General features: G+C 40.3%; 1 protein-coding gene across 3 annotated transcripts in view; it reads right to left on the bottom strand.

The window, feature by feature from the left end:
- The window catches only part of lama2 (laminin, alpha 2), a 178,323-nt gene extending 159,078 nt beyond the window's left edge, over positions 1–19,245 (bottom strand). For 2 of the 3 annotated variants that reach the window (XM_079344161.1, XM_079344160.1), the window contains exon 1: positions 19,051–19,244. In XM_079344161.1, coding sequence (XP_079200287.1) covers positions 19,051–19,117 — 67 coding nt within the window. In that variant the 5' untranslated portion in view covers positions 19,118–19,244. Of the gene's footprint in view, positions 1–19,050 lie in introns of all 3 variants that reach the window. The other variant, XM_079344159.1, reaches the window with a different exon arrangement.
- Positions 19,246–25,844: the final 6,599 nt, after the last annotated feature.

Consider the following 25,844-nt stretch of genomic DNA (forward strand, 5'->3'; position numbering starts at 1 on the left):
CAAACAGTAAAACCTGGCTTGCTTACACGATTTGTACAAAAAAACGAAAAAAAAGTGTTTCAGTGATCAACTTCTCAGTCCAAGCTTAAAACGTGTACGAACAAACTATACTGAATAAGATGGGAAGAATCCTATCCTGAAGTACCGCTCACAGAAAGGTCTCTTAAAAGTGTGAAAACATATTGATTTCTGGCTCTTTGGCCCCCTCACTGGGAGGTCAGATGTCAGGGCCAGCTACATTGGAGTGATGGCAGATGATGATGTCGTGGCTGCCTTTGGGGACTACTCGACTGAACCCTCAAAAGAAAGGCGATGAGAGGCAGAGAGCTTAGCAAGTCACGCAGGGCAGCAGCTGACCGACGTGTGAATCACTGTAACTGAAAAACCCACGATACACACCGTCTAATTCTACGGATGTTTTTGAAGTTGAATCTGTCTTCATTTGATTTCTCATTTTATAGTATTTTCAATTAGAGTAGCAGAAAAGAGAATTTTTTTTTTATTTATTTGTCATTGACTAACTGGTATAACAGAGATGCAACATAAGGTGGGAAAAGCTCATCAGAAAAAATCCTTGAACCAACCAATTTCTTAATATTGCACACAGTGGTGCTAATCAGAGTCGACATAATGCTAAAATTAAAAACCGTACCAGATAAACACATTTATCAGAATCAGCTGCTGGTGGAACCTTTGTGTATTGGTGGGTTTGATTTTTGAACTGCACATCTAGGTGCTAAATCTGGTTTAGCTGTGATTTACATTACACTCTCTTTGTCAGTTTCCTTGCTCTCAAACCTGTTCAAAGGAAGTTTTTTGATGCCACTGTTGCCAAAGTGTGTTTTTCCCATGGATAGTGGCTTGATGGAGGCTCTCTCTTCCTAACTTAAGATTATGGTCTCGACTTTCTGTTTTTGTGTATTTCACTGTAGTAACCCAGTAAAGAGATTCCTGATGGTTTTGGGGCTAAATAAAAAAAAAAGAACAATTGATTAAAATGATTGATTAAATACTTGTACAGACAACTATACCTGGTATCAGAACAAAACATCTTTTGAAAAGAAGCAAATACTTCAACAGGCTGTAACCAAATGTTCGACATTTAGAAAAGTAGCTTAAATGATTAATAAACTGGCATACTTGTTTAAAATGAATTGTCTGGCATGCTCTCACACTGATCATCAAAACCATGCACCTCAAAAAAGAGAAAAAAGATTCTGGAGAAAGTGATTGTAAAAGAAATGGTCTTTCACATGCAGCATTAAATGATGGCTATGGATTTTGACAGGGTTGAACTACAGGTTGCTGACTCATCGTTTCAGACCAGCACTGATGACCACACATCTGCTATTAGCTGGCCCCGGGGCTACTGCTAACTGCTCTGGCACGGAAAATGTTCAGGTTAGATTGAGCATGGCTGAATGTGTGTTTGACGATATAGAATCCATTACAGTGTGTGTGTGTGTGTGTGTGTGTGTGTGTGTGTGCGTGTGCGTGCGTGTGCGCGTGTGTGTGTTACTCCCCAAAAATATATTTCATCTCTGAGGATTGGGATTGTAAATTAAAAGAAACATTTTCTTAGAGTTGTTCACACAGTCATTATTTTTGATAAACATTCAGCCTCTTCTTCACAGAGACATAGACTCTTTTTCTGGTCGAGTGTGTGTGACACAAGAGATAAAACTATGTGAGATGATGTGAAATAGCTACAAAGAAAACTGGATGAGTGCACGCAGCATCAGTTTGACTGCAGCGCTCGTTCATGTTGCGCGTTTGCTTTCACTGATGCTCAGACATCCAGTTGACTATCCATTACAGCAATGCTGCACCTGCGCTTGTGTGTGTGTGTATTGGTGTGAAAGCGATGGAGAAAGCTGTGTGTGTGTGTGTGTCAGAGTATATAGCATTCATTACAGTGGCGCTACAGACAAACTGCTCCCTGGATAGACATTGATTTTCACCCAATGGATCTGACTGTTAGCAAACCTAATAGCTTGGTGGGTAATGGGTAGATGTTATGAATGAGCCCCTATGGGCAGGAAAAGAAGGAGAAGAGCGGAGAGGAAGGGAGAGGAAGGGTTATAGGTAGGAAAACCTCCCAAAAATGAGGACGAAAACAAGAAAAAAGATAAGATCAATTGGAAAAGCTTTGGAGAAATATCAATTAGCCAATTAAAATACATTAATCAGCGTCGATTTGGATAATGAATTTAGAGCTCAGGTTATTTTGAGCAAAAATGTTTCTGTTGTTTGTCATAAAATAGATAGCTGGGGTTTTTTTTAGTTCGAGACTGTTTTGTTGGGGGTAGACACTGTGTTATAAATACATGTATTTATTTTTTTCTAATAATATTCAGAATTTTTATTATTTAAATATTTTAGGAATTGTTGCGGGCATTAGCAAACAAATAGTTATGCATCTTTATTTCAAAATGTTAAGTAGTTATCTTATTTAATAGTGTGTTACAGCCAAGAGATTGGGCATTGAGAGGAGAGGAGGAGAGGAGAGAAGAGGAGGAGAGGAGAGGAGGAGAGGAGAGGTATAGATCTCATGTGCTTTGAAAGGCCGGCTGCTATTTACCATTACTGCTAATAGGTTTCAAAAGGAAGCAAGTCGTTAGCTAAATGGATAGGCCCTAAATGACACATTACCATGTTAAAGGCTGATTCCGCTCATTATTGGAGCTCTCATTCCTCCATGCATCACCAGCAAGAGCTGTGAGCTGGCCACTGGTGCGCAGACCTGCTGCCTCAGCAAATACAGGCATCGCCAAAGAGGGACTTGAGGGGGAACAGGACCAAGGGAAACAAATCTTCTGCTCTGATTTAAATCCTTTATTATTCGTAAGAACAGGTATGTGGACAAAAAAAAACAAAAAAAACAAATAAGCATTGGGTATTGTTTATACGTTACGAAGCAGTTTTCCCTTGTGTAAAGGAAACATTAACTCGGGACAGAAGAGGTGTTTGATAGCATTATAATATAGCAACAAAGAGTACTGAAAGAGCGGATTAGAGTGCTTCTGCAGTTCTGCTTTCAGTTTGTGAACAGCTGCTGAGTCTATGACACACACCATAGGCGTCTGTTGTGAAACAGATGGAATTTCTGCATTAGACACACTATATTTCAGAAGAAAAATAACACAGAGAATATGTTTATGCAGTGAGTGTTGTGAGAAAATTTGTATCGGACTTTTCTCTCACTGTACAGTACCTTGTATCAAGCATCCTCATAATTTAATCTTGTTTAGTTTAGTTTATGTCAGTGTGTTCATATGATTTGCAGAGTTATGTTGGCTTCCTTGCATTTGTATGTGTTTTATAACAACTAACGTTTAGTTGTTCGTGTTAAAGGGGACATATTATGAAAAATCCATTTCTACAGTCTTTTTATTTATGTAACGTGAGTGTTTATCGACCCACAAAGTGTGAAATAAATCCTTCTGGTCCTTTGTTTGTGGTTTGCATATAATCTTACTACACAGAGAAAAAATGTTTCAAATGTTCTTAATTTGTGATGTCACATGTTGGATTCTGGAAAAAAAAAATGCCCTCCCCTCCCCTCCCCTGTTTTCTCAGCCCAGGGACTCCACCCCCAGACTAGAGGAAAACTTTTGTGTAGGTCCGCCATTTTTATTGTCGCTATAGAGGAGTGATGTCTACCTGGAAAACTCAGGAGGGCTCATTGCATTTAAAGAGACACACACACTAAAACAGAGCTTTCAGAGAGAGTGATTTGTACATGTGGATTACTAATGATCACCTCAACTAAAATAGCAGCTATGGTTGTAACCAAGACCTCCATCTAAATTAGTCCATATTTAGCAACTCTTAATCAGAATAAAAACTGAACATGAAAGTACATGCCAAGTATTTGCTTATTACGGTGACATTTGTTGAGAATGCTATTAGTCAGCAAACTATACAACAATAAAGCCAAGATGAAATTGTGCATGGACCTTGGAGAGTGATAAGAAAGGACCTAATCACTCCCTCTGCAGATATGCTTACACTGTTGGTCAAGGATCATCAGTGGTTAAAATGGGATTAAGTGCTGTAATTATTTTTGTGCCCCCTTCCCCAATCAACCTTGCCTACCTACTTGCATTTCATTTGATATCTCCCAACATTTCCCAAGATGCATTGGCCCACAGTGTCGACTTTATTCAGCAGTTGGTTATGCAGCAGCCTGCCAATAATTGTATGTAGGCCACCTGGAAATTAGCTCAAGCATTGTTCGGCAGCAACTTTGAAAGTTTAGTGAATGTGATTTCCAAATGAAGGAGAAAATAATCTTTACTTTCAGTACAAGTTGATGACATTTAAATAAAATCTAACCCTCTGCTATTGAAACCGAAAAATGTTTTGAATATTAAATCATATATATATTTACTTGATTTTGACAAAAAGATGATTATGATGATTATTTTGGTCAATAAAAAGCTCTCGTTTATTTCATCTTCTTTGCTCAGTCTGCACCAGGCAGCCACCGTTTGGGGAAACTCTTTTGGATGTCAAAACAGTTGAGGAGATGAGACCATTTGAATTTGGTCGTGCATTAATGGAAACTGAGGACAGAATTGTCAAATATTTCACATTTATTGTTCATTCAGATTGGATTTAAAGCTGAATGTTACATATTAATACTTGGAACAGAAAGTAAACCCACAGGTCCTGAGAAAACACTCATAGTAAGGGCTTAACATCATCAATATCTGGCAAGTGAACAATACATGACTATGCAATCATGGAGGCAAAAAGCCACTCACATGTGTTTCAGGGGATACTCAACACGTAATCTGAAGACTCCTCATTAGTTAAGTGTTTACAGTTTGAAGAAGTTTGCATGAGATTGTCTCAAAATCAAATCAAACCTAAAACCTGGTGTGGTCAGAGATATCACAGCTGTTGGAAGAAGCTTAGTCAGATTTGGCTTTCACTAAATGCAAAAAAAAAAAAATAAAAAAAAAAGATAAAATGTGCATCCCAAAGCAAAGCAGAGCCGACCCCTCCAAGCCGGACTCACAGAAGTCTTTGTTATCAGGGTCCGAGCCCGCAGTGGACAATGAACTGGTTGAGTTTCTAGAACAGAGCATTAGGCTCCTCCAGCTGACAGACCACCCACCTCCCACCCACTCAAAACAAGCCTTGGGCTTGGTTGAATACTTGGGTCGGCTCTTCTCTGCAGGGCCAAACAGGGTCAGTAGAAGAAGAATACAGTAAGGGTCTCACAGTGGATAAACTGTGTTAAAACTGAGCTACACAAGGTTTGATAGATAAAAAAAAATTTTTTTCCAGGAGTTCAAACTCTTCCCCTGCCAAATATGCTGCCCATTGTTTCAAAGACTTTTGCTTTGCTTCTGGTTTGTGGGTATACTTGTACTCATACTTCTGTTGAATGACACCAGGGGAACCAGACATTGACGTGGTGGCCAAGTCGATCTCAGCTGTTGTGTTGTTTGCATCTTGAATAGATTAACTGTTCCACTTGATAAACAATACTATTATTACTGTATGTAGTAAAAGTGAAAAATAAATAAACACTTAATCGTCACAGTGTAACACCAGGTCATTGAAGGGAAGTTCTGCTGCTTTTGGTGCAAATTAAAGGGACAACAGGTGCAATGGAGAGGAAAAAGGAACACAACCCCCCAAAAGTGAAACGTTTTTTGATGTGGTGGCCAAAGAAATTCAATTCTTCCTGAGGGATTCTTCAATAATTCAGTTTTCTGCTCGTGTCCTCGTCAATACTGGTAGCATGAGGTGCTACCTGGAGCTCAATCAGGTTACACAGCTCCTCCAGGATGGCTCATCCGTACGAGCAGTTGCAAGTTTTGCAGTGTCTCCCAGCACAGTCTCAAGACCATGGAGGAGATCGGCGGTTGCACAAGGAGAACTGGGCAAGGGCCGTATACGGTCATCAACCGCAGCAGCAGGACCGCTATCTGCTCCTTTGTGTGACGAGAAACAGGAAGAGTACTGCCAGAGGCCTCAAAAAATGACCTCGTGTGCATGCTTCTTACAGAACTGTCAGTAACAAACTGTGAGGGTGGCATTAGGGCCCCACATCTTCTAGTTGGAGATGAGCTCACAGCCTGCACTGAGCAGCTTGACTGCATACAAGCAGCGTTCGCCAGAAAACAGCAGAGTTAGAAGATGGCCCTTTCTCTTCACAGGTGAGAGCAGGTTCACGGTGAACACACGTGACATGCATTATCTGGATCAAGATCTATTATAAGAGCAAGGCAATGAATGCAAAAAATACAGATGTAGATCATGAAACCAAGACAAGCATCAAACATGGACTTCATCTGACACAGGCAGCCTGTAGGACTCGAAGCAAACAGCTGAGCATTCATTTAGAGCTTCATCATAACTAAGCCTAGCTCTGTTTTTACACATTAGCGTTTGTTTATCACCACACGAGAAGGCCAAGCGCTCGGTAAGAACAAAGCAAACATCTTGAGCTCTGAAATGTTAGAGACTAGTTGGAATAATTCACTCTGTACAGCAGCCTTGTCCAATCACAGGCCAGGACCCAAAATTCCCAGGTGTCACTGGTCTATTATTGCGGGGCAGTAAAGGCTCTGAGGCTCACACACACACACACATACATACACAACACATTTTGCCCATATTTCATCTTGTGTCAGATGTGAACATTTGCTCTGCATTAGGCTCTCTGTGGGTTTGCCTTGGACCGTAATGGAAAATACAAAAAAATATAATGGAAATGTGAAATTACATACAGAATATGTCCCCCTCTCTCTCTGCACGCGGACACACAATATTGATGAGAAAAGCAACTGGAATAATGGAAAAGCAAAAATGTATACACAACACACAGCCCTTCTTCCTTCGCTCTCCCTCTGCCAGCGTTTTTCTCTGTCGCACATCTAACACCAACACACACCAACACACACTCAGATAGAAGAGGTAAATCCATAGCTAACCAGGCCAGTCTAATAGACTCTTATTCCTCTGAAGCTTTATCAGCTCAATCACACAAACATTCAGCCTCAAAATAATGGCCTTTCTGTTTTCTGCCTCCTTCTGTGTGTGTCTGTGTGAGAGAGAGAGAGAGAGAGAGAGAGAGAGAGAGAGAGAGAGTGCACGGCAAACTGATATGCAGTAAAGATTTCTTTCTCTGTCGCAGTTAGTATTTGATAATTATTAAAAATTACTCATGGGGAAAAACAAAGGGATATCAGTTTAAGCAGCTAAAGGCTCGCTGTTAACTATGACCACTATGACATGTTGGTTAAATTGGCCATTTGCTACAAAACTATGTTTTATGGTCACATTTGAGTGTTTCTTCGGGGGTTTTTTTCTTCTTTACTTTAAGAGTTTAATTGCAACTGTTGAACCTTGTGCTCCAAAATTAAGACCATCAAAGATCCAAGAAATCACTTCAAATGATGACTGGCCAATTCAGAACTTTAAAGCAAAAAAAATAAAATAATACAAACCAGCTTCCCATCTGTTGACTATTCTTTCTTCCAGTCACTTGTCTTTTCAGATTGTCTTGTACATTTTTTGTCTTCTTAGCACCAAGTGCTGTGTATCATCCGTTCGCAGGTAGCCCTATGCTTTCACAAAATCAAACAAGACACTTTTCATAGATTAATCTAAAGGAGGACTTTTTTTTCGTTAACTAACATAACACTACACACCACTTTTTGTTATATTCTGCTGACAAGTTACCTAAAAATACACACAAATACGTTATGTGATGGAGCCGCACTAAAGAGCAGAGAAGAGCCTTTTTGCATGCACAGTCGCACATCAGCTGCATAATATAAAGTCTTCTTCCTTGTCCACTAAGGTGAATTTTCCATGATAGAACCTACTGATTCAAAGATTTGTTTCCCACTTTTTTACAAGAAGAAGAAAATAGTCCTTTTGAAGTTGAAGGTTAAAAGTGTGTGGACAGGAATACAGCTCACCTAGGAATATGATTACATGTAAAAACAGCCAACAAGTGTGCATTGCTCTTCTACCTGGTCAGACTTTACAATAAGAAAATAACAATTTAAAGAATAAGGTGCTTCAATCATGAAAACCACCTAACCAGGATTCTGTCAGAGAACAGTGAAATGTGTGCAAACCTTCAGAGTCTGCGGCAGAACTGAACAAACCCTCTCGAGGAAACAAAGTTGGACCACACACCAGGCTGGGGTCATGATTTCATCACAGAGAGGACGGTGGCCCTGACAGGTCAAAGGTTATGAATGTGAGAGGTTAGGGCCCTGCTTGAATATTAAAGGTCATGACAGAAAATGATCACAGCTGGACAACAACACGTAGTAACAACAGACATTCACAAGCATTCTCCAACAGTGCTTCACTGGTTCCTACACAGACCCAAACACTGTCTGAAAACCATGTTGTGAGCATGTGTTCAACATGGATACTGAGGGCGGGGTCATCGGTCCTTTTGAGCAGCCTCTAAGACCAGCTGGAATCAATCTATAGACGACTTCAGAGCAGCAGCGGTCTGACTCGAAGCCTCAGCACAGACACATCCTCACCACAGAGAAACACCGCAGACATGCAGACAGTAGTGTCAAAATCAGCGTTTGAAGCGTGACCCTCCAGGATGTTGACTGGTGGGATCCTGCTTCGAGTTGCAAAATTCTGGGAATTCTGAAAGTTGGAAACTTTCCATGGGAATTAACGGGAATTTTATGGGAATAATAAGGTTAATAAAACAAACAAGTAAAATAAAACTCAAATATAGTTGGGGAAAATGTATCTCAGCATAATCTTGACTAAAACAAGCAGATTTCAGTACACTTGAACATGTTATTCCTCAATCACATGCACAGTGCTTTACTGCAGGGCTTTTGAGGCCACGCCCCCGACATGCCCTGTGCACTCCTCCACCACATGCACAGATGATTTCTAGAACCCTGGACCACACTTTGAGCCCAGAGACTATTGAAGCCACACACAGACTACATAAATCCGTTTGGGTGATATTATGGGGTTATATAGATCTAAAAAATGTGATGCGAGTCTGTTGAAAAGTTTTTTGAAGTGTATTATTTTGCATGATTGTCTGCTTAGGACAAAACCAAATGTTCATATGAAACAGTTCGATTAAATTACCCTCAATTTCCAGTTCATTCCCCAAAATTCCCATACTTCCTATAAACTCCCATGATTCCAATGAAAAGTTTCCGATTTGAAATATTTCCAAAATTCCCAAGCTTAACTCCCAATGTACCGGAAACTTTCCACCCCTTTGCAACTATATAATCCTGCAACAGAGTGTTAACTGAAATCCATTCAGATTGTTTCCCTTTCAAAACAAGAGATCTACTCTAAACACTGTACTAAACATCTGTGAACATTTTCATGACTGAGTTTAAAAAAAGGGCCAACTGCTTTGAATTTCAGAGTTTAGAGGATTTTTGTTGTAGAGTTAAGCACTCGAAGCCACATCAGAGCAGAAGTCAGGATTGAGGACAGACAAAAAGCGGAGTCATTTGAACATGTGAAGGCCACGTGTGTTCATCTGAATAAACTGCGCTGTCATCAACGTGATAAAGGCTTTGAAGAATAAAGTTAAGTTGCACATTTAAAGTGGATGTTGATGTTGTATTTATTTATTTTTTCCTGCCTGCAAGTTAGGTTGTTCACTTTCTGCTTCCTCTTCCCTTGCTGATTCAATAAATAAGGCTGCATCATCCTATTTTAATGCTTTCTTGTTTGCTTGGCCTACAAAACTGCACTGAGATTCTTTACTAACCAACAGGAACATCAGTAAATCTGACAAATAACACTTGTAAAAGCTGATGTTTTGATTTGTTTTGGCTGGTTAATTGTGAGACAAAGAACATAAGAAGCTCGCTGTGGGTATAACTTCACTCCCAAACTACAAAGATTATACAGCTTGGACCAGAAACTTGTCAATCACAGGTTAAAAAATAAACAGGTCGGTTTGATTCTAATAAAGCATAAAGGGTTCAAATCGGTCACGAGCAAGTGGTCGAGTGACATGGAGACAAAGTGAGGTGGGTAAACGTGGCTAATGAAGCAGAAACAGACACTGTTTCATGATTCTTTTACACGGCATGTATCACCTGCTCTTTAATCCCACGCTCTAATAAATGACTTGATTTTTTTACCACATAGTGTCTCTGATTCACAGAAAACCTTTTTGGTCGATATACAGACAAAACATGATGAGAGCTTGAAGAAAAAAGAACCCCCAGATCTAAACCAACAAACTGAGAACGGGTTCCCAAAGTTTTACCAAGAAAGAAAAATGAACACACAAACCAAACCCAACAAACTTTAAAATTCCAACACAGAGCTGGTGGGGGGGGGGGGGCTCTGTGCTTTACAGCTGTCTTTGAACTGTCTGTGTCAGCCTGATTTCTCCTGTAAAAGAGGGGCTTTTGCTCTGAGTGTGCTCGCTGGATAAACAGAGGTTTTTGAACTGAAATGATTTGAGCTGGAACAAAACAATAAGACCTCCAGAAATCAAGCGGTGAAGACAAACAAACTGAGGCCAGACGCTGAGCACAGCGATGGCCGCAGAGGTTTGTCAGTGGTGTACTCCTACATGGGATGAAAGAGAGACAGCAGAGAGGAGCTGGAGGAGGAGGAAGAGGGGGAGATGAAGGGGGGGGGGGGGGGGGGGGGCTGTACAAGAGGGGCACAGAGGAGTGAAGGAAGGAGAACAAAATGAGAAAAAAGCATCCAGGGAATAGCGCAGAATATTTTAACATTTAGTCCAAAAACAACCGAATGAGCCAACAATGCAAATACATTTTACCAATGAATCATTGATTATTTCTGCTTGATATTAGGTTGACACTTTTAATTAGCTACAAACTAACAGATTTCACATATATGACTGATTCCACTTCAAAAACCTAACTGTAATTAAAGTAGTGCAAGTGTCTACTCCACCTAAAAACACTGAAGAGGGACCTGAGAGGCAAAAGGTGCAAGGACACAAAAAATACAAGAATGCACTGAAGAAAAAGAGAGGAGGAAATAAGGAGAGAAAGGGAAGAAAACCACTCAAAACAGGAAGCCAAGGAATGGAAGGAGTGAAGGAAAGACAGAGCAGAGAGGGGACAAGAAGTAGGCGATAGGGGATGTAGGGGTTATGAATAGCGGAGGAGGGGAAAGTGTCTCCCAGTGTGTGGGTTTGTGTGTGTGTGTGTGTGTGTGTGTGTGTGTAGGGGGGGCCTCATTATTGACACCATGTGTTACCACAGGAAGCTCCTTGGGAGAATATAAGCCCGAAAAAAGATCAGAGAGCGAGACACAGACGAAAGAAAGTCGGAGAAAGAAAGAAGAAGAAACGGAGGTGGATGCAGAGTGTGTGTGTGTGTGTGTGTGTGTGTGTGTGTGTGTGTGTGTGTGTGTGTAAGGGTCAGCAGCCTGTTTTAGCAGCTGTACATCTGTATGTCAGGCGTGTACTTCTTCAGCCACAAGGTCAGAGTGTCAGATCCCAGAGCGAACGCTCACTCACTTATACCAAGTCTGTCCATCACAGACATGCATTCATATATGTTTTAAATGATCACTGTCCAATTTAACAAGGTGGGATTTTGCAGGGTAAGAAGGGTAGAAGCATTGTTAAAAAAAAAAATCAGATTTTTCTAAATAAATAAATACAGCCTTATAAGACAAGATCAGCGACGAGATAAAAGGTACCGCTTTATCCACGAGGGTCCGACCCAGACGGAAAGGTCTTCACATCAGCTTTCAGAGAAGCCCAATTCTTAGACGTAAACCTTGAATGTTAGTTTGGGGAGGAAGCAATTTACCCAAACAGCAGCAGATGTGAGGTGAAGGAAAAAAGAAAAAAAAAAAAGGAAAGGGGGTCAAAGTAATGAAACCATCAAACTGTACTGGACTGCTGCTTCAGAGGAAAGATGGCCAGTTGAAGTTGTCAGTGTCTGCTCTTGAAACGCCCCACTGAAATGTACAACTTGGAGCACACAAAACATGACTTCAAAAGATGCTGCTTTTTTTGTTTTGAAGCCTCTCAGCACATATTTACTTGAATTAATTTCCATTATTTTTCATATATATACTGCAAACACATGGGATTATATTTCAGAGCAGAATGTGTCCTAAAATAAGAAACATATTCACACTAAAGCTGAGAGTTGCACTCCAACTGGAGGAGTTTGTTATTCATCTGATTTTACACTTTTTATGTTCTCTCCTGCAAATCCATATCACTGTTTGTTTATTTTTTTAGACACTGTAAATAGTCTGGGTGCAGACGCTGCATGCACACACACACTCTCTCTCTCTCTCTGTATGAACTCATACGCACGCTTGCTTACCAATTCATCAACTCGTGCCCCGTTTCTTTACGTGTCTAAGCCCACAGTAGAAACAGAGCCGGGCACAGCAGCTATTGTGTCCCTGGTAGAATTAACTATTGATTTTCTCCTCGCGCATTATCAATGCCGTTCTGACAACCAAACAGCCAGAGAAACACTCTCATGCATGGGCGTGCACACACACACACACACGCACAGACCTAGATTTTGCTCGGTGCAAAGATGTGCTTTGTCGGAGTCAGCGCGGCCCCACCGGGAATACACAAGTCAAATATTAACACGCTTCTGTAATAAGCAGGCAGGAACAAAAACACAAACAATGCAAGAAAAATGAAATATGCAAGACTGACTGAACCAAACATTTCAGTCCCATCACCCACTGTCCTGAAACATTAGGCTGTGTTTATAAATCGTGGTCAAACGCTGATTTTTGCAATTAGGCCAGCGTCATTTTGGAACCATAGGTCAACATTAAGTTCACATTAATTGGGATATGACGGTACAATTACCATAAACAAATGCCACCATCCTACACGTTCACTTTAATTACCATCATTGAGTTATGTTTATTTGTTATTAAATTAAAAACCCTTCTCCTTTTAGTAGTAACCAGAAAGCAATTCCACCCTCATTGGGTGGTCCACTTTCACTATCCGTCCGGGCTCAAGCCCATCTATCCATACAGCCACCTGTATAGACGGCACAGGACTCAGAGAGCAGGCCATCCCCATTCAAACCAACAAGACAACAACACTCACACCCCAAACTAGCACAGTTTACTGCACACCGCCACGAAATCTGTCACCTGCTGGCAGGAACTCTGCAGCTACTTCTTTGTCTCTGTTTTGTTCAGGAATCGAGGTGTAAGGTTACATTTTTGTACTCCTCTTCATTGGATGCACCATGGATTTTGCATGGCACCATCATGTCTTAAACACTGAACAGAAATGGTCAGGTTTTTATGTTCTCAGACCAGGGTAACTGTACAGTCCTTACACACTCAGCTCTGTCCATCTTGATTTATCTCTATTAGTCAAGCTCGACCACTGACATTAAATGGATCAACTGAGAGGATGGGATAAGGAGACAACGGGCAGGACGAGGCAGAGCCTGAATTGTGGACACAGTGAAATAAATTCTGCTGAAAAATAGTGTTTCTTTTTCTCCTCATTTGTTTTGTTATTGCCATGAAGTAATTTAACATCTAAATCTGCAGGTGTCATTTCACAGCCAGCCAGCATTCTGACCTACTTCCCCCCACCCACCCACCCACCCAATATGACAAGTGCTGCGAAAATAAAGATTTCAAGTGTCATAGTCTGTAAAATAGACGCCCTCTCTCTCTCTCTCTCTCTCACTGCCTGTCTCACTTATTGACAGGAAGGATGCGGCACAGATCCAACTTAGCACCTGGCTAATTTTAGCTCTCAGAGGATTCCTCTGAAGTACACAGACAAACTTACACGTACACCTGTTGGTAGCCATGTGATCTGTGTCTTTGGCACAATGTCATTGATGAGGTCTTGGCTGCGCTGAAGCCCCCGACAGCTTCACAAACATATGACCGAAACTACAGTGAGATATTTACAAACATACTACTGTGCCTCATCTCACTGATCACAATCGGGCTCAAATCAAAGGACACTTAAAGGGGGGACAGGGATTGAACACACATTCAAGTGCCTGCTTAAGCCACATTTTACACATCATTAAACTTTCTCTGCAGTGAAAGGCCTGCTGTAAGGCAAAGGAGGAGCATTCGAGGTTCATTTCTGCATTTCAATCAAACTGTCAATCAATCTTTACAGGCAAAAAATTAATACTATAAGTTGTTCATCTTTTTCCATAATATCACATCCTTTTCAAATTAGGTAAAGATATGAAACTCAGCTCTTTGTAGTGAAAAGCGTACAGGCAAACGACCACTTACACTGATTTGGAGGTTTGTAAAATGCAGTTTTTTTACCTCACATCTGGATTACTTTAAAGTTCTGAACCTTACTTAGGGACTGTCTGTCCCTAAGTAACTGTCTGACTATATATGTTGATGTCATTGTTATATTGAAGTTCATCTGGCTTTTTGCCATGGCTATCTTGGTGTTTTCAAGTCAGAAAATAGCATATATATTTAAATTAAGGACGGATTCCCTAAAGGTAAAGTTCAATGACCTGTAAAGGTCAAACCAAGAACCCAGTTCATGGCAGGTTGTGACACGCCCTTGATTGTGTGCATTTCTTTCAGCCTTCGTTTCTCTCTGGAAATGAGCTTTAAAGCTTCAAAGGGAAAATAACAGGTTTTGTCGGATGTAATGATGACTATTTGGGCTTTATATTAGTGATCAACTCGAGTAAAATTAAGTGGCCATTCATGGAACTGCACGTTTTGGAACTTGTGTATGAGCTTACTTTTTTCAGCCCGGCTGCCACTTGGGTGTGTGGGTGTGACGTCCACCATTTCTCTACTCCATTCCTGATGGAAGACCTAGATGCTGATGTTTTGTACTTCCTTTAACTTCTGTTTAAGCTTTACCTCCATTCTGGCTCCAAAGGACAGCTCATCCTTCATCAATCTGCATTAACCTACATGTTTTAACTAAGCAGTCTTCTCCAGCCAGAGCACACTTAACTAAAGTGTCGTGAATCCTTCCAATACGTTCGCTGAACTCTTTGTGATATTCCTCTCTTCCCTCCCTCCCTCTTCTTCTCGAGGACATTGGATTGATTATATTCAGTGAATTTGGGTCCCTGGCTGAGAAAGTCTGAGCGCTCTCCCTCTGGTGTATTCCATCAAATCCATTCAGCTAAGCTCGGCTGCTTTCACATTAACATAGCAGACTGAGATCAACATATTTTACCAACATTATGACATTGGGTTGAAATCACCTCATAAAAATGTTTTTCTCTGATGGGCAGAAAACCCCACTCTGGATTCGCATCACATCAACAGAGATAGCTCTGGTGAGTTCACATCACTTCACATTCAGCCCAGCTTGGTTAAGCCCACATTAGCATGAACTTATAAACACATCTGTAGCTGCTCTGAGGAGACCTTTTATCAAAACACTGACTTTTTTTATTTTTTATTTTTTTTTCAGCATGAGACCTCGTCGAGGAGAAACTATTTTACAGGTTGCACCTTTGATTCTGCAGAAGTCTGATAAACCTCAACAGGGAAATCAATCTTTTTCTCAGCCCTCCTGATATCTTTGCTTTTAAAGATACAGTCGGAGGCTTCTGTAGGACAGCGATAATATGAGTCACCTGGATTTACTAAATAAAAATGTTGATTTCTCAGACGGCTTGCAAGCCGTGTTTGGCTGCTCTCCACTGAGTTGACTCTGTATCCATTCATGGAAATAGAAATAAAAAAGTGGCTCACATTGAAATGAATACAAAAATAACACCCAACTAGACTCTTCTGGAAGAACTTTCCAACATTCCCCAGTGACAGCCAAACATTTCCGGATGTTTTACAAAGTCTTATGGATACGTCGTTGGGCTTGACAAACCCAAGCATCCTTCTGACTCATATCTGATACAAAGTCTAAGTTCAAAACCTATTTTGGAAGCAGACTCATGTTGATTTGATATAAAGTGAGCAACAATAAGCCTGCCCTGTAAAGCTGCAGCTAATGGTGATTTTAACCACCAACTAATGTAAGTCACTTGGAAGCTTCAGTCAGTCAATAAAAGAACTCAGTAACATTGATCAAACGTCTGCAACACAGAGCTGATTAGACTTAAGGTCTGCAACATTTGGGAATCTTGCTTCAATCTGTCCCACAAATTTACCGGATTTGTTTACGTTGATACAAAACTCTGAGAAGCCTCCTTGTTCACGTTCTGTGCAAACCTTCGATTCCTCAACAACTCAATCATGCTGCTTCAACTTCCCTCCTCTCCTCCATGTCCGATCAACCCCTCCGTCTAACTGTTTCACCACCCTTCATTAATCGCAGACATATCCTCCCATGCCTCGTACCTCCTGATACCCCCCCCTCCTCTCTCTGTCAGCCCCCCTTCTTCTCCTCCTCCTCGCCTCTTTCCGATTATCTCCCGGTGTCTCTCTCGAGCTCTGTCGCTGATAGAGAGCATGCCTGGTTGACACGCCTGGTAATGAGGCTCTTAATGCAGATGGCCTCTCCCGCCCCTCTTCTACTCGCACACACACACACACACACACACACACACACACACACACACACACACACTCGCACATACACGATATGCGGATGCACACACCTCTTCTGCCTCTGCAGGAGGTCCAATGCACTCCTGGGTTAAACAGTTGCTGGAGATGTTTTGAAGGGGATAAATAGAAAAGAGAAAAAAAAAGCACAGAAGGGAAAAGATTTGTCTCGTATTTCAAGTGCAAACAAACCCCTTCGAACACTCAATGTATTCAGCTTCATGCATTCAAAGTGCTTATTTTCATCTTCTGAAAATGTTCCAATTCTACAACTCTCTGTGATTAAGTAGAACAATTTCACTCATCAGAAGCAGCATGAATATTTGGACTCTTATTGTGCATCATGTTATATTGATTTGGTCCCCAGCTGTCAGTCTCCATCCGTGCTGAGGGCATCGCTGCTCATTTCTCGTTGTTGACACAGACCAAGCACACAATGCACGGCGCATAATTCATCTTTCACAACCTCTCAAAGACCCAAAGCAAAGGAGCAGTGATTACTCTGAAGGGCATTTCATGACTCAATTTGATCTTAATGACAACATTCTCTAATCTGAGACGTATTTCTGCCTGCAAGCAAAATTAGCTTTATGGCATTGGCTGCTTTTAGAAATGTCATTGTCACACACAAGAAATTGTGACAGTGAGATTGGAGGTTTATCCAGAAACACATTAGACGTTACTAGTGCTATCATGTTAATATGGACCAACATGGTTCCAGCACCTTGTTGAATCTATGCCACCAAGAATTAAGACAGTCCTCAAGGCAAAAGGGTCAAACCCAGTACTTGTTTAGGTTTACCTAATAAAGAGGAAAGATGAGTGTATTTATTCTGTGTGGAGAGTCCTTTGCAGAAAATAAAGAACATTTGGATAGAATGAGATGATTTTAGAAGGGTACCTCAAAGATCTTTAAGCTCCAGCAAAACAAAAATGCCAGCAGATCAAATGAGTTTGCAGAATGACATGGAAGTATTTCTGACCCTAATGTTGAGAAATATAAATTTGAGTCCAAATCCATGGTTCGCAATGCCTCCTGGTACATTAAATCCCACTAGCCTAGCGCAACAAGCAGGAGAACTCAGTTTTCTCAGACAATACTGCCAAGAAAATGATTTTTTTTGTTGTTAAAATAACAACCTTTAAGCACTGGTTTCACAACCATATAAGACATTGTAAAAATTCCCTTCCAGTTTCAGAAGAACATTTAAACAACATTAAAGAGTCAAGATAAGTCCATAATGTGGGGGTACAAGGTTTAAGAGTGATGAAAAATACTTTGAAAAGAAACGTCAATGACATTGTGTAGGGCAACCAAGGAATATTTTACAACAATCCAAAATCAATACTGAACACTGCCAAGGGTAATCATTGGTCAATTAAATCATTGTTTAATTCAAAGCCTTTTGTATAAGAATAATTAAATGTATGTGGTAATCTATATTACTTGACCATATACATAGACCCATAAAGCATACAAAGCCAATGTTTGACTCCGCAGGGGGGTAAATGTGAACGGACCAGGAGACCTACACTAAACCCCTGATAATCATAAACACTATGAAAAGAGCATTAACTATGGATGTATCACAGAATGGATACAGCATTAGAAGTGGAGCCTTGTTCATTCATTTAAAAGCTGTTCAGTGGTGCATGAAAAAGCAAACTTCCCTGTTAATTAAAAGTAAACCAGGATCTTTTGCGTTATATGGGGCCCATTGCGCATGCATGCCCACTAAGAGCTGCAGTCCTGTGGACCCAATCTGTGCTCACCGTGTAGACAAAATATCTAAATTCAGCTATTATTGCATTTTCCAACTTTTAGGACCCTATGATTTTAAAATGGGCTATGTATATGAACACATGCTTCATCTGATGTAAGCTTAATGGGGAAAAAAGTCAATTTGGCCCAATGGCATCGTGTGACGCCGCAATACCAGCTGTTGACAATTTAATTCTGGAGGCAAAAACAATGCAAAGTGGACATCAAGACCTTCCTCCTGTGTTGTAGGTCTATCAGACCATTCAGATTGACTATATCTGCATCTAATGTTGAGTTTGAATCCTGCAACTTGATTTAAATCTGAAAATGACAAGCAAGCAAGATCTTAAATTTCATCTCACCTGATGATTTAAATATACGACTACACTATAACAAACAAAAAGACAGACATATGTCCAAACAAACTATTAGTTTTAAAACATTATCCCCATGTCACTTCACCTCACACAATGTCTACTTGCAGGTTACCATTACGCTGGCATTAATGAATGAAACAAAAGTAAAAACTAAAGGTTTTAATGTATTTTGAGCCAGGCTACACGTGTGCCATGACTGAGAAAACTTTTTCCATTTATCAAGCTGATGGGACGACGTTTCTGCAATAACGTACATGTTAAACTAGCTGTTGGCTGGTAAACTCATTAACGTCAACAACAAACAGCTGTAAGTGAATGACACCACGCTGGTTGCTGCCGTAAATTATTTCTGTCGTGTCGTTTTGTTAATGTGAGCATTGATCTGAAGTTTTTACCACTCACCTCTCTGCTGGGCCTGGCAGCATTGCCATAGCAACGCGGTGAGAAGCGCGAGCCGCAGTAGCGTCATTTTCGTTACTCTGTAGTTTGATATCGTGCCGCGCGCGCCGTGGAATCAGCGCGCTGTCCTCGTGCGCGGCTCTCTCACCGTATTTGAGTTGAATGAGTGAAGGTAAAAGTTTCACAGAAGTTGAACGAAACCCCCTCCCTCCCTCCCTCCCTCTCTCTCTCTCTCTCTCTCTCTCTCTCTCTCTCTCTCTCTCTCCCTCTCTCTCTCTTTTACGCCTCCTCCTTTTTCTCTCCCTCTGTTCTCTCCTCCTTCTCTCCAGGATTAAAGTTGGAACAGAGGGAGGGAGAATTTAATGAAAAACACATGGAAAAACAGAAGAAGAAAATACAACAGGCTTGATTGTTGTACCATAGAAACCACAAGATGATAGATAGATAGATAGATAGATAGATAGATAGATAGATAGATAGATAGATAGATAGATAGATAGATAGACAGACAGCTGTACACCTGTGTCAACTGAGTTTATAAGAACATATAAAAGTGTGTTTGAAGGTACTTGAACACATCTAAAAAACAGAACAAGAGAAGGATTGAAAAATAAAAACTTCAGAAATAACAAAACAAGTTAATGTTGCAGCAGAACAGTTAAGGTTACTATAAACATTGAGTTTAGAAGGGGGAAGAACTACAGTATGGTTCCTAGAAAGTAGTTCAGAAGGGAGGACGGAGGTTTTAGTCCCGTTGAGTTACACGTTTGTTCTATGGCTCCTCCTGCTGCCCTGCACAACTCACCACAGTCTGGGGCAAAACTGAAGCAGCAGGGTTTCACCTCTTCATAAAGGGACTGCAAAATCTACCCACAGACATAATATTGAAAGTCTGTAAAAGTACGAAGAAAAAGTTTGTTACTGACACGAAAGAGTCTTTAAAGCTTCCAATAATAGTTTGTTAAGAGGAAATGTAAAACCTGTTATTTCTACTGCAGAATCCAATGGTGATAAAAAAAAAAAAGATAGCTACTGTATTTATAGACTTATAGTCATCAAAACTTAAAAAATAAAAAATAAAAACCTCTATACATGACTGTACTGTTTACTGTTTACTTCACTGTTGGTGAATTTATTCTGTTGGCAGTTTATTATAATGTTACAGCCCACTAACTTGTCAATCGCTTCTTACCTTTGTGCAAGTGTGTCAGTGTGTTGTGTAATTTTGGTGTATGGCTGTAGTGTTTATACATGGTATTCATAGGCAGACCTTGTTAGTGTTATCGGGGGAGAATGAGTGTTTGTTCATATGTCCAGTGGAAGTCAAGTCAAGCTTTCACAGACCCTCAGACCTCCAGAGGCATAGAGGCTGACTGTGCAGACAGTGAGGCTGAAGATGGGCTCTTCTCTCTGGGATCGGCGCACTGGACAGCCCTGGAGTGCTGCTGGATCTTTGTGGGGATGGGCGGTGTCAAGGCTACAGATGGATTGGACAACAAGGTGAGTCACATCATTGGAAATAATTATTTATTAATGTATTGTACTGCTGATAAAAAACAGTGATGTTTTTCAAATAATTATAATTGTTGATTTCCAATTATACTCAATATATCCACTATATTCAAACAATGGGTCTCTGAGTTGTAAAAGGAACCTTGGAGTGATTCAGTCATGATGCCATTTTACACGTGAAAGATTAGAAATATAATTAAGAAATTGCATTCAGAACAATCCAAATTCTGTTTCATATAGTAGCTTAGGGTAGAAACTTTGCCTCAAAATGAAGTCAAACATATTTGATCAACAGGTCCTTCCAGGATGAAGAGATGTTGATTCTGACCCACTGTGATGAGTTGAACAGAACCTACAGTGAGGACAGCAGTAGGCCTCAAAGTAATACAAGTCTTAATGACACACCAAGGACCAGATCATCATTAAAACGAAACCACTCGTCTCTTATTGAGCAAGATAATCGTCCTATGAGGGAGAGATTAGATCCTCACTTTAGCGGATTCTCCAGAACCGTACAGCAGAAGAGTCCAGCTTTTAAAGAAACCAGAGCGACTGTGATCGCCACTGGACCCAGAATCATCACTGTAACTTCCGCTGTTTCCTCTGCTGACTCTGTTGAATATAAATACAGCAGTAGTTATGGCAAAAGAAAAAGGTCCTATGAAACGCAACCTGAAGAGGTTGGAAGCAACAGTGAAGAGACCCAGGGTTTCACCCAGAACCAGGATGACAAGAGAGGAGTCTACAGGAAGGCAAAGGGGCTTTCTGAAGATTTAGAGGAGAAGACGAGAGAGGAATCTACTAATCAGTGCTGTACCAGCCTTGAAGAAGAGGGACCACGGATGAGTTTGCCTGATCCAGTGCAGAGCTCCAATATTCAGACCTCATATCTGAATCCTGCTCCCACCATTACAGCATGGGAGGCTGGCTGGAACGTCACCAATGCTATACAGGTACTATCCCCTTCTTTTTCACATAATACAGCTGTACGTGCATGTTCTGAAAATGTTTCCAGGTTGAAGAGAAGACAAACAAGAACTTAGAATAAATAGATTTTGTGATTTTCAAATTCTAATAACTTCATCAGATCTGTTAGGAACTTGAGTTATGTCAAAAGCATCAGTGCGCACACAGCTCACATAAATGACAGCCCAACACAAAAACAAACCACGCACACACACACATCACATTCAACATCTAAAGTGCAATGGATGAGTGAGTGACGCCTGCAAGCCATAACAAATGATCCATGACAGATGAGCAATAATCAATGCTCAAAATGTAAATATTTTATCTCAAAGGATCAACAAGGTTCTTTAAATGTTTAATCTTCCTGACCCCAAATGAAACGTATATTTCTTGTCGTTCCCTGAGTTATACAGCAGTTTTCATCTTATGTAATTCTATGTTGTTTCACTAAAGGAATCCTCCTTGTGATGCCATTTCTTTTACAAAAGAGATGTCCCAATTGCTCCTAAAGTGCATAAAAGAAATCATTTATGATTGATGTGGACCAATGAAATAATTTATTCCCTAAACAATGGTCTCTTTTGTTTAGGGTGATCATGAGGAGGCATCATTATTAATTTCAGTCTGTTTTACGTCCTGATAAAAAAAAAAAGTCGTCACATTATCTTCAAGCATTATCAAATACAAAACATACCTCAGACGATTTCACCCTCTGATTTTATAGTTTCCTTGAAAAATGAAATGTTGTCCTTGATCTTACCAAGTTTAGCGCTTGTGCTAATCAATTTACCAATGTTTAATATTCTACCTGATGTTTATTCTGACCTGGAAGATGAGGGAGAGGTGATGTTCAGCCTGTGTTGGTGGGCATGGCTGCCGACTTATTAATAACACTAGACTAACGCACACCTTTCTGTCTACTGTCTGCATCACGTTGTGTACGAGACCAAAAAAAAATGGACGCAAAAGCAGACATGAAGTGGTTATCTATTTCTGGAGTGCATGGACTTTAACATGAGTACTCACAAGGTCAAACAAAACAGGTGAAAGCACAAGTATGGGCAACAATAGAAGAAAGCCAGAGACCTGACAAATACTTTATATATTGGGGTAGTGTTGTAGTCAAGACATATCTGAGGCCAAGACATTTAGGAATCAAGACCAAGGCAGGGCAAGACCAAGACAAGACCAAGAACATATATATCACAGTAGTGGGGTGTGTGTCACTCATTTAGAACTTAACACTGGGAAGGTTCCGTCTATAACCGGGGGATAAAAATCCAAAGGGAAGGAAAGACACAAGCAGGAGAAGTGAAGCTCCAGCCGGGGTCAGGGAAAAAGTAATACACCTACAGTAATGGGTTACACAGTTTGATTCAGTTTGCTACGGCTTATGTGTTTATCATACCTTCATTATTATTGGAAACTGTGTCATATCCCTCCTTTTTTTCCAGAATATTATTTATCTGTTTTCCTATTCGAGAAGAAAAGTGAATGCCAACGGTTTATGCCCCAGGCGTCTTTCGAAAAGCACTACACCTTGCAGACATTTTAATCTGCTCCCACTGTCTTCTTATAATTCTAAACAATGCTCTATGGCCGTGCAGACAGTTTGTCAGGCACTCCCGGTCCTCATAATCCAACAAAGTGTGAATCCAATTGTTTTACATGAAAAGAAAAAGCTCCCAGTCACAGTGTGTTCTCGTGGCGCTAATGCTAATATCTTATTATTCTGTAAATGCAAGGCTGTATTCAACTACTGCACTTATGTAAATGTGTTCTTTCACTGTAGTGTAATTGAATGGCATCAGTGGGTCTGTGGAGAACATTATGACATTAGGGCATCATCACGGTGAATGCATGAATACACACATGGAGGCTACATGAAGACACATGCATGCAAACACATTCCTGTGGGAATTACATCAAATGATTTTGCATCAGATTTCTGCCAACACTCAGGGGTTTCAATCCGCATTAGCACTGCTTTCAGTGCATAAAATATATATTTATGCACATGACACACAACACATGATATTTAATGGATATACAAGTGTTTTGTGTACGCTGTTTATTAATGCTAGTCTGTCTATCTGTGTGCCAGATTTTTATTTTCCAAGTGTCTTTGGAGACCAAGTTTGTGTGCCAGAGTCTCTGATGAAAACTGGGACTTCAATATATTCCATACAACTGATTTAAATTCCCTTATCACATAAACAGTTTTTATGTCTCAATACTTCAGTTATTTTTGAATTAGCTGTCCCTAAAGAGTCCTATGGTTTATTTATAGGTTTTCCTGCAGCATGTATCTTTTTACTTTTCCACAATAGTGTTAGCTTCTCTTTAGCGCTCTTGAGTTGGTTAATTTTATGTCGGTTATTCATTACCTGCAGCTTTGTAATCAGGAACGTTCACCAAATGAATCGCTCATTAATCCCTACATTCGAGGGTACGGAAAGGTTTAGTTATAGTGTCTTCATGGTGACTAAACAGAGGTTTTATTCAAGGTGAGGGCTCACTTGAAGTGTAAATCTCCCACAGAAATGGATAACGCAAAGAAATAATGAAGGATGATAATAAGACACATGAACACCAGTCAATGCAATGATGACATTTGTAACAGGGCAAAATATGTCCCAATAATGAACAACAGTTTTATCTCCTATCAGGGCAAAAAAAGAAAATGTGTATTTTCCGGTGGTTGTTTATTGATGCTAAATTGATGCAAGCCTATTAGAGTTTTTATTACGGAGCAAGTAAGCTGGCAAAATGCCCCAAAAAAGGCTCTCAAGTCTCTCGACTTGGGAAAACCATGAAACGCAATGAGTAATGAGGCAGCCTCAGTTTGTTTATTCTGATCACAGATTGGAGATGTGGAGCTTTTGTCTAAAAGTTTTTGTTGACAAAAACTTTTAGACTGGCTAAAATAAGTTTTTTTTGTTTTTTTTTGTTTTTTTAGAGTAACATTTTATCTTAAACTGAGATGAAAATTCAAGATCCAAGTTCTAAATTGTTGGGTTTTTTTTAATCCAATCTCAAGTCATAGGGAAATGAAGACCATTCTCCTTTTGTATGGGAAAGATTGCTGTTAGAAGTTATTTGGTTCATCATGTTGCCAAATACATTCCAAGACCCTGCGTAGAAAAGTGAGGCTGAACAAAAGCTGCAGGTTAGAGCAGTTAAAATGTAATCTCACACCAGTAATGTTGAAGATATCCTTTTTTTTCAGGACCATTATTGTCATCATCTTTATTCCTACCATTGTAATTGCTATTATCATCTTCATTATAAGTATCCCCATAGGGTAGCCTGATGATGTCACCGCAATGTCATCAGGGTACAAAAATTCATTTGTAAAGCATAAAATATAGAGTCAAAAGGCACACAGTGAACCCAACATTTTTCATTTTTAATTAAAAGACAACTTGGATAAGAGGTAGAAGCCCAACTTTTATTACGGTTGTAAAAAAAAAAAAAAAATGTTTCTTCCACTTACTTAAATGTCAATCTTTCTGTTTCTTGATCCACTTGTATCCCCTCATGGTGGGAGACATTTCTCCATTACTGTTTTGGCTCCGGGCATGTTCTTGCATTAAGATATTGTGCATGACCTGCAGGACAGCGGTTGAAATCTTACACCTGGAAAGTCCAAACAGAAGCAGCGAGTGTGTAATATTTTCTCAGCATATGTCACTGAAATACCAGTGTTGCCTGCTGGCTTACATTGAGTACGAAAAAAAAAAAAAAACATACGCTGTGTCAACACTCCCTCAATGAACAGATAATCAAGGTGTCAGATTATGGCAGGATAGAGCTGAAAGGAATAATCAGGGATTTTTTTTCCTCCCTTCACCTATTTGGGATTGCTTTAGGAATTAGCCGGATAAAACACACAGAAAAAGAGGGAGATGGAATCAGATACTGGAGCGTCAGATTTCTCTCAAACTGCTTTCATCGCCAGCAGCTCCATTTCAACATCAAAGCTTTATCAGCATATGCCTGACAGACAGACACCAGTTACAAAATAACGACTTGAAAGCAAGAGAATGTGTCTGTTTATGCATCCACAATTTGTGCTCCTATAACTGTGTGTCCATGTTTCTACATCCCTAACACAGCAGCTCCATCAAAGCAGCTTCTTGTCTCCTCTGATCTTTCCTCATCCTAGTACTCTTCCTCCTTCAACCTCCTGCTCTCTCATTGCACTTCTCCCTCTCCTCTCCTAAGCTGTCTTCTTCTTTTCCTTGCCTTCTTCCTCCTCTCCTCCTCTCCTCCTCTCTCTGGCAGTCACCTCAGTTTTCCCTTGGTGAAGGGCC

The sequence above is a fragment of the Symphodus melops genome (assembly GCF_947650265.1).
Source record: "Symphodus melops genome assembly, chromosome: 1".
Taxonomy (NCBI): domain Eukaryota; kingdom Metazoa; phylum Chordata; class Actinopteri; order Labriformes; family Labridae; genus Symphodus; species Symphodus melops.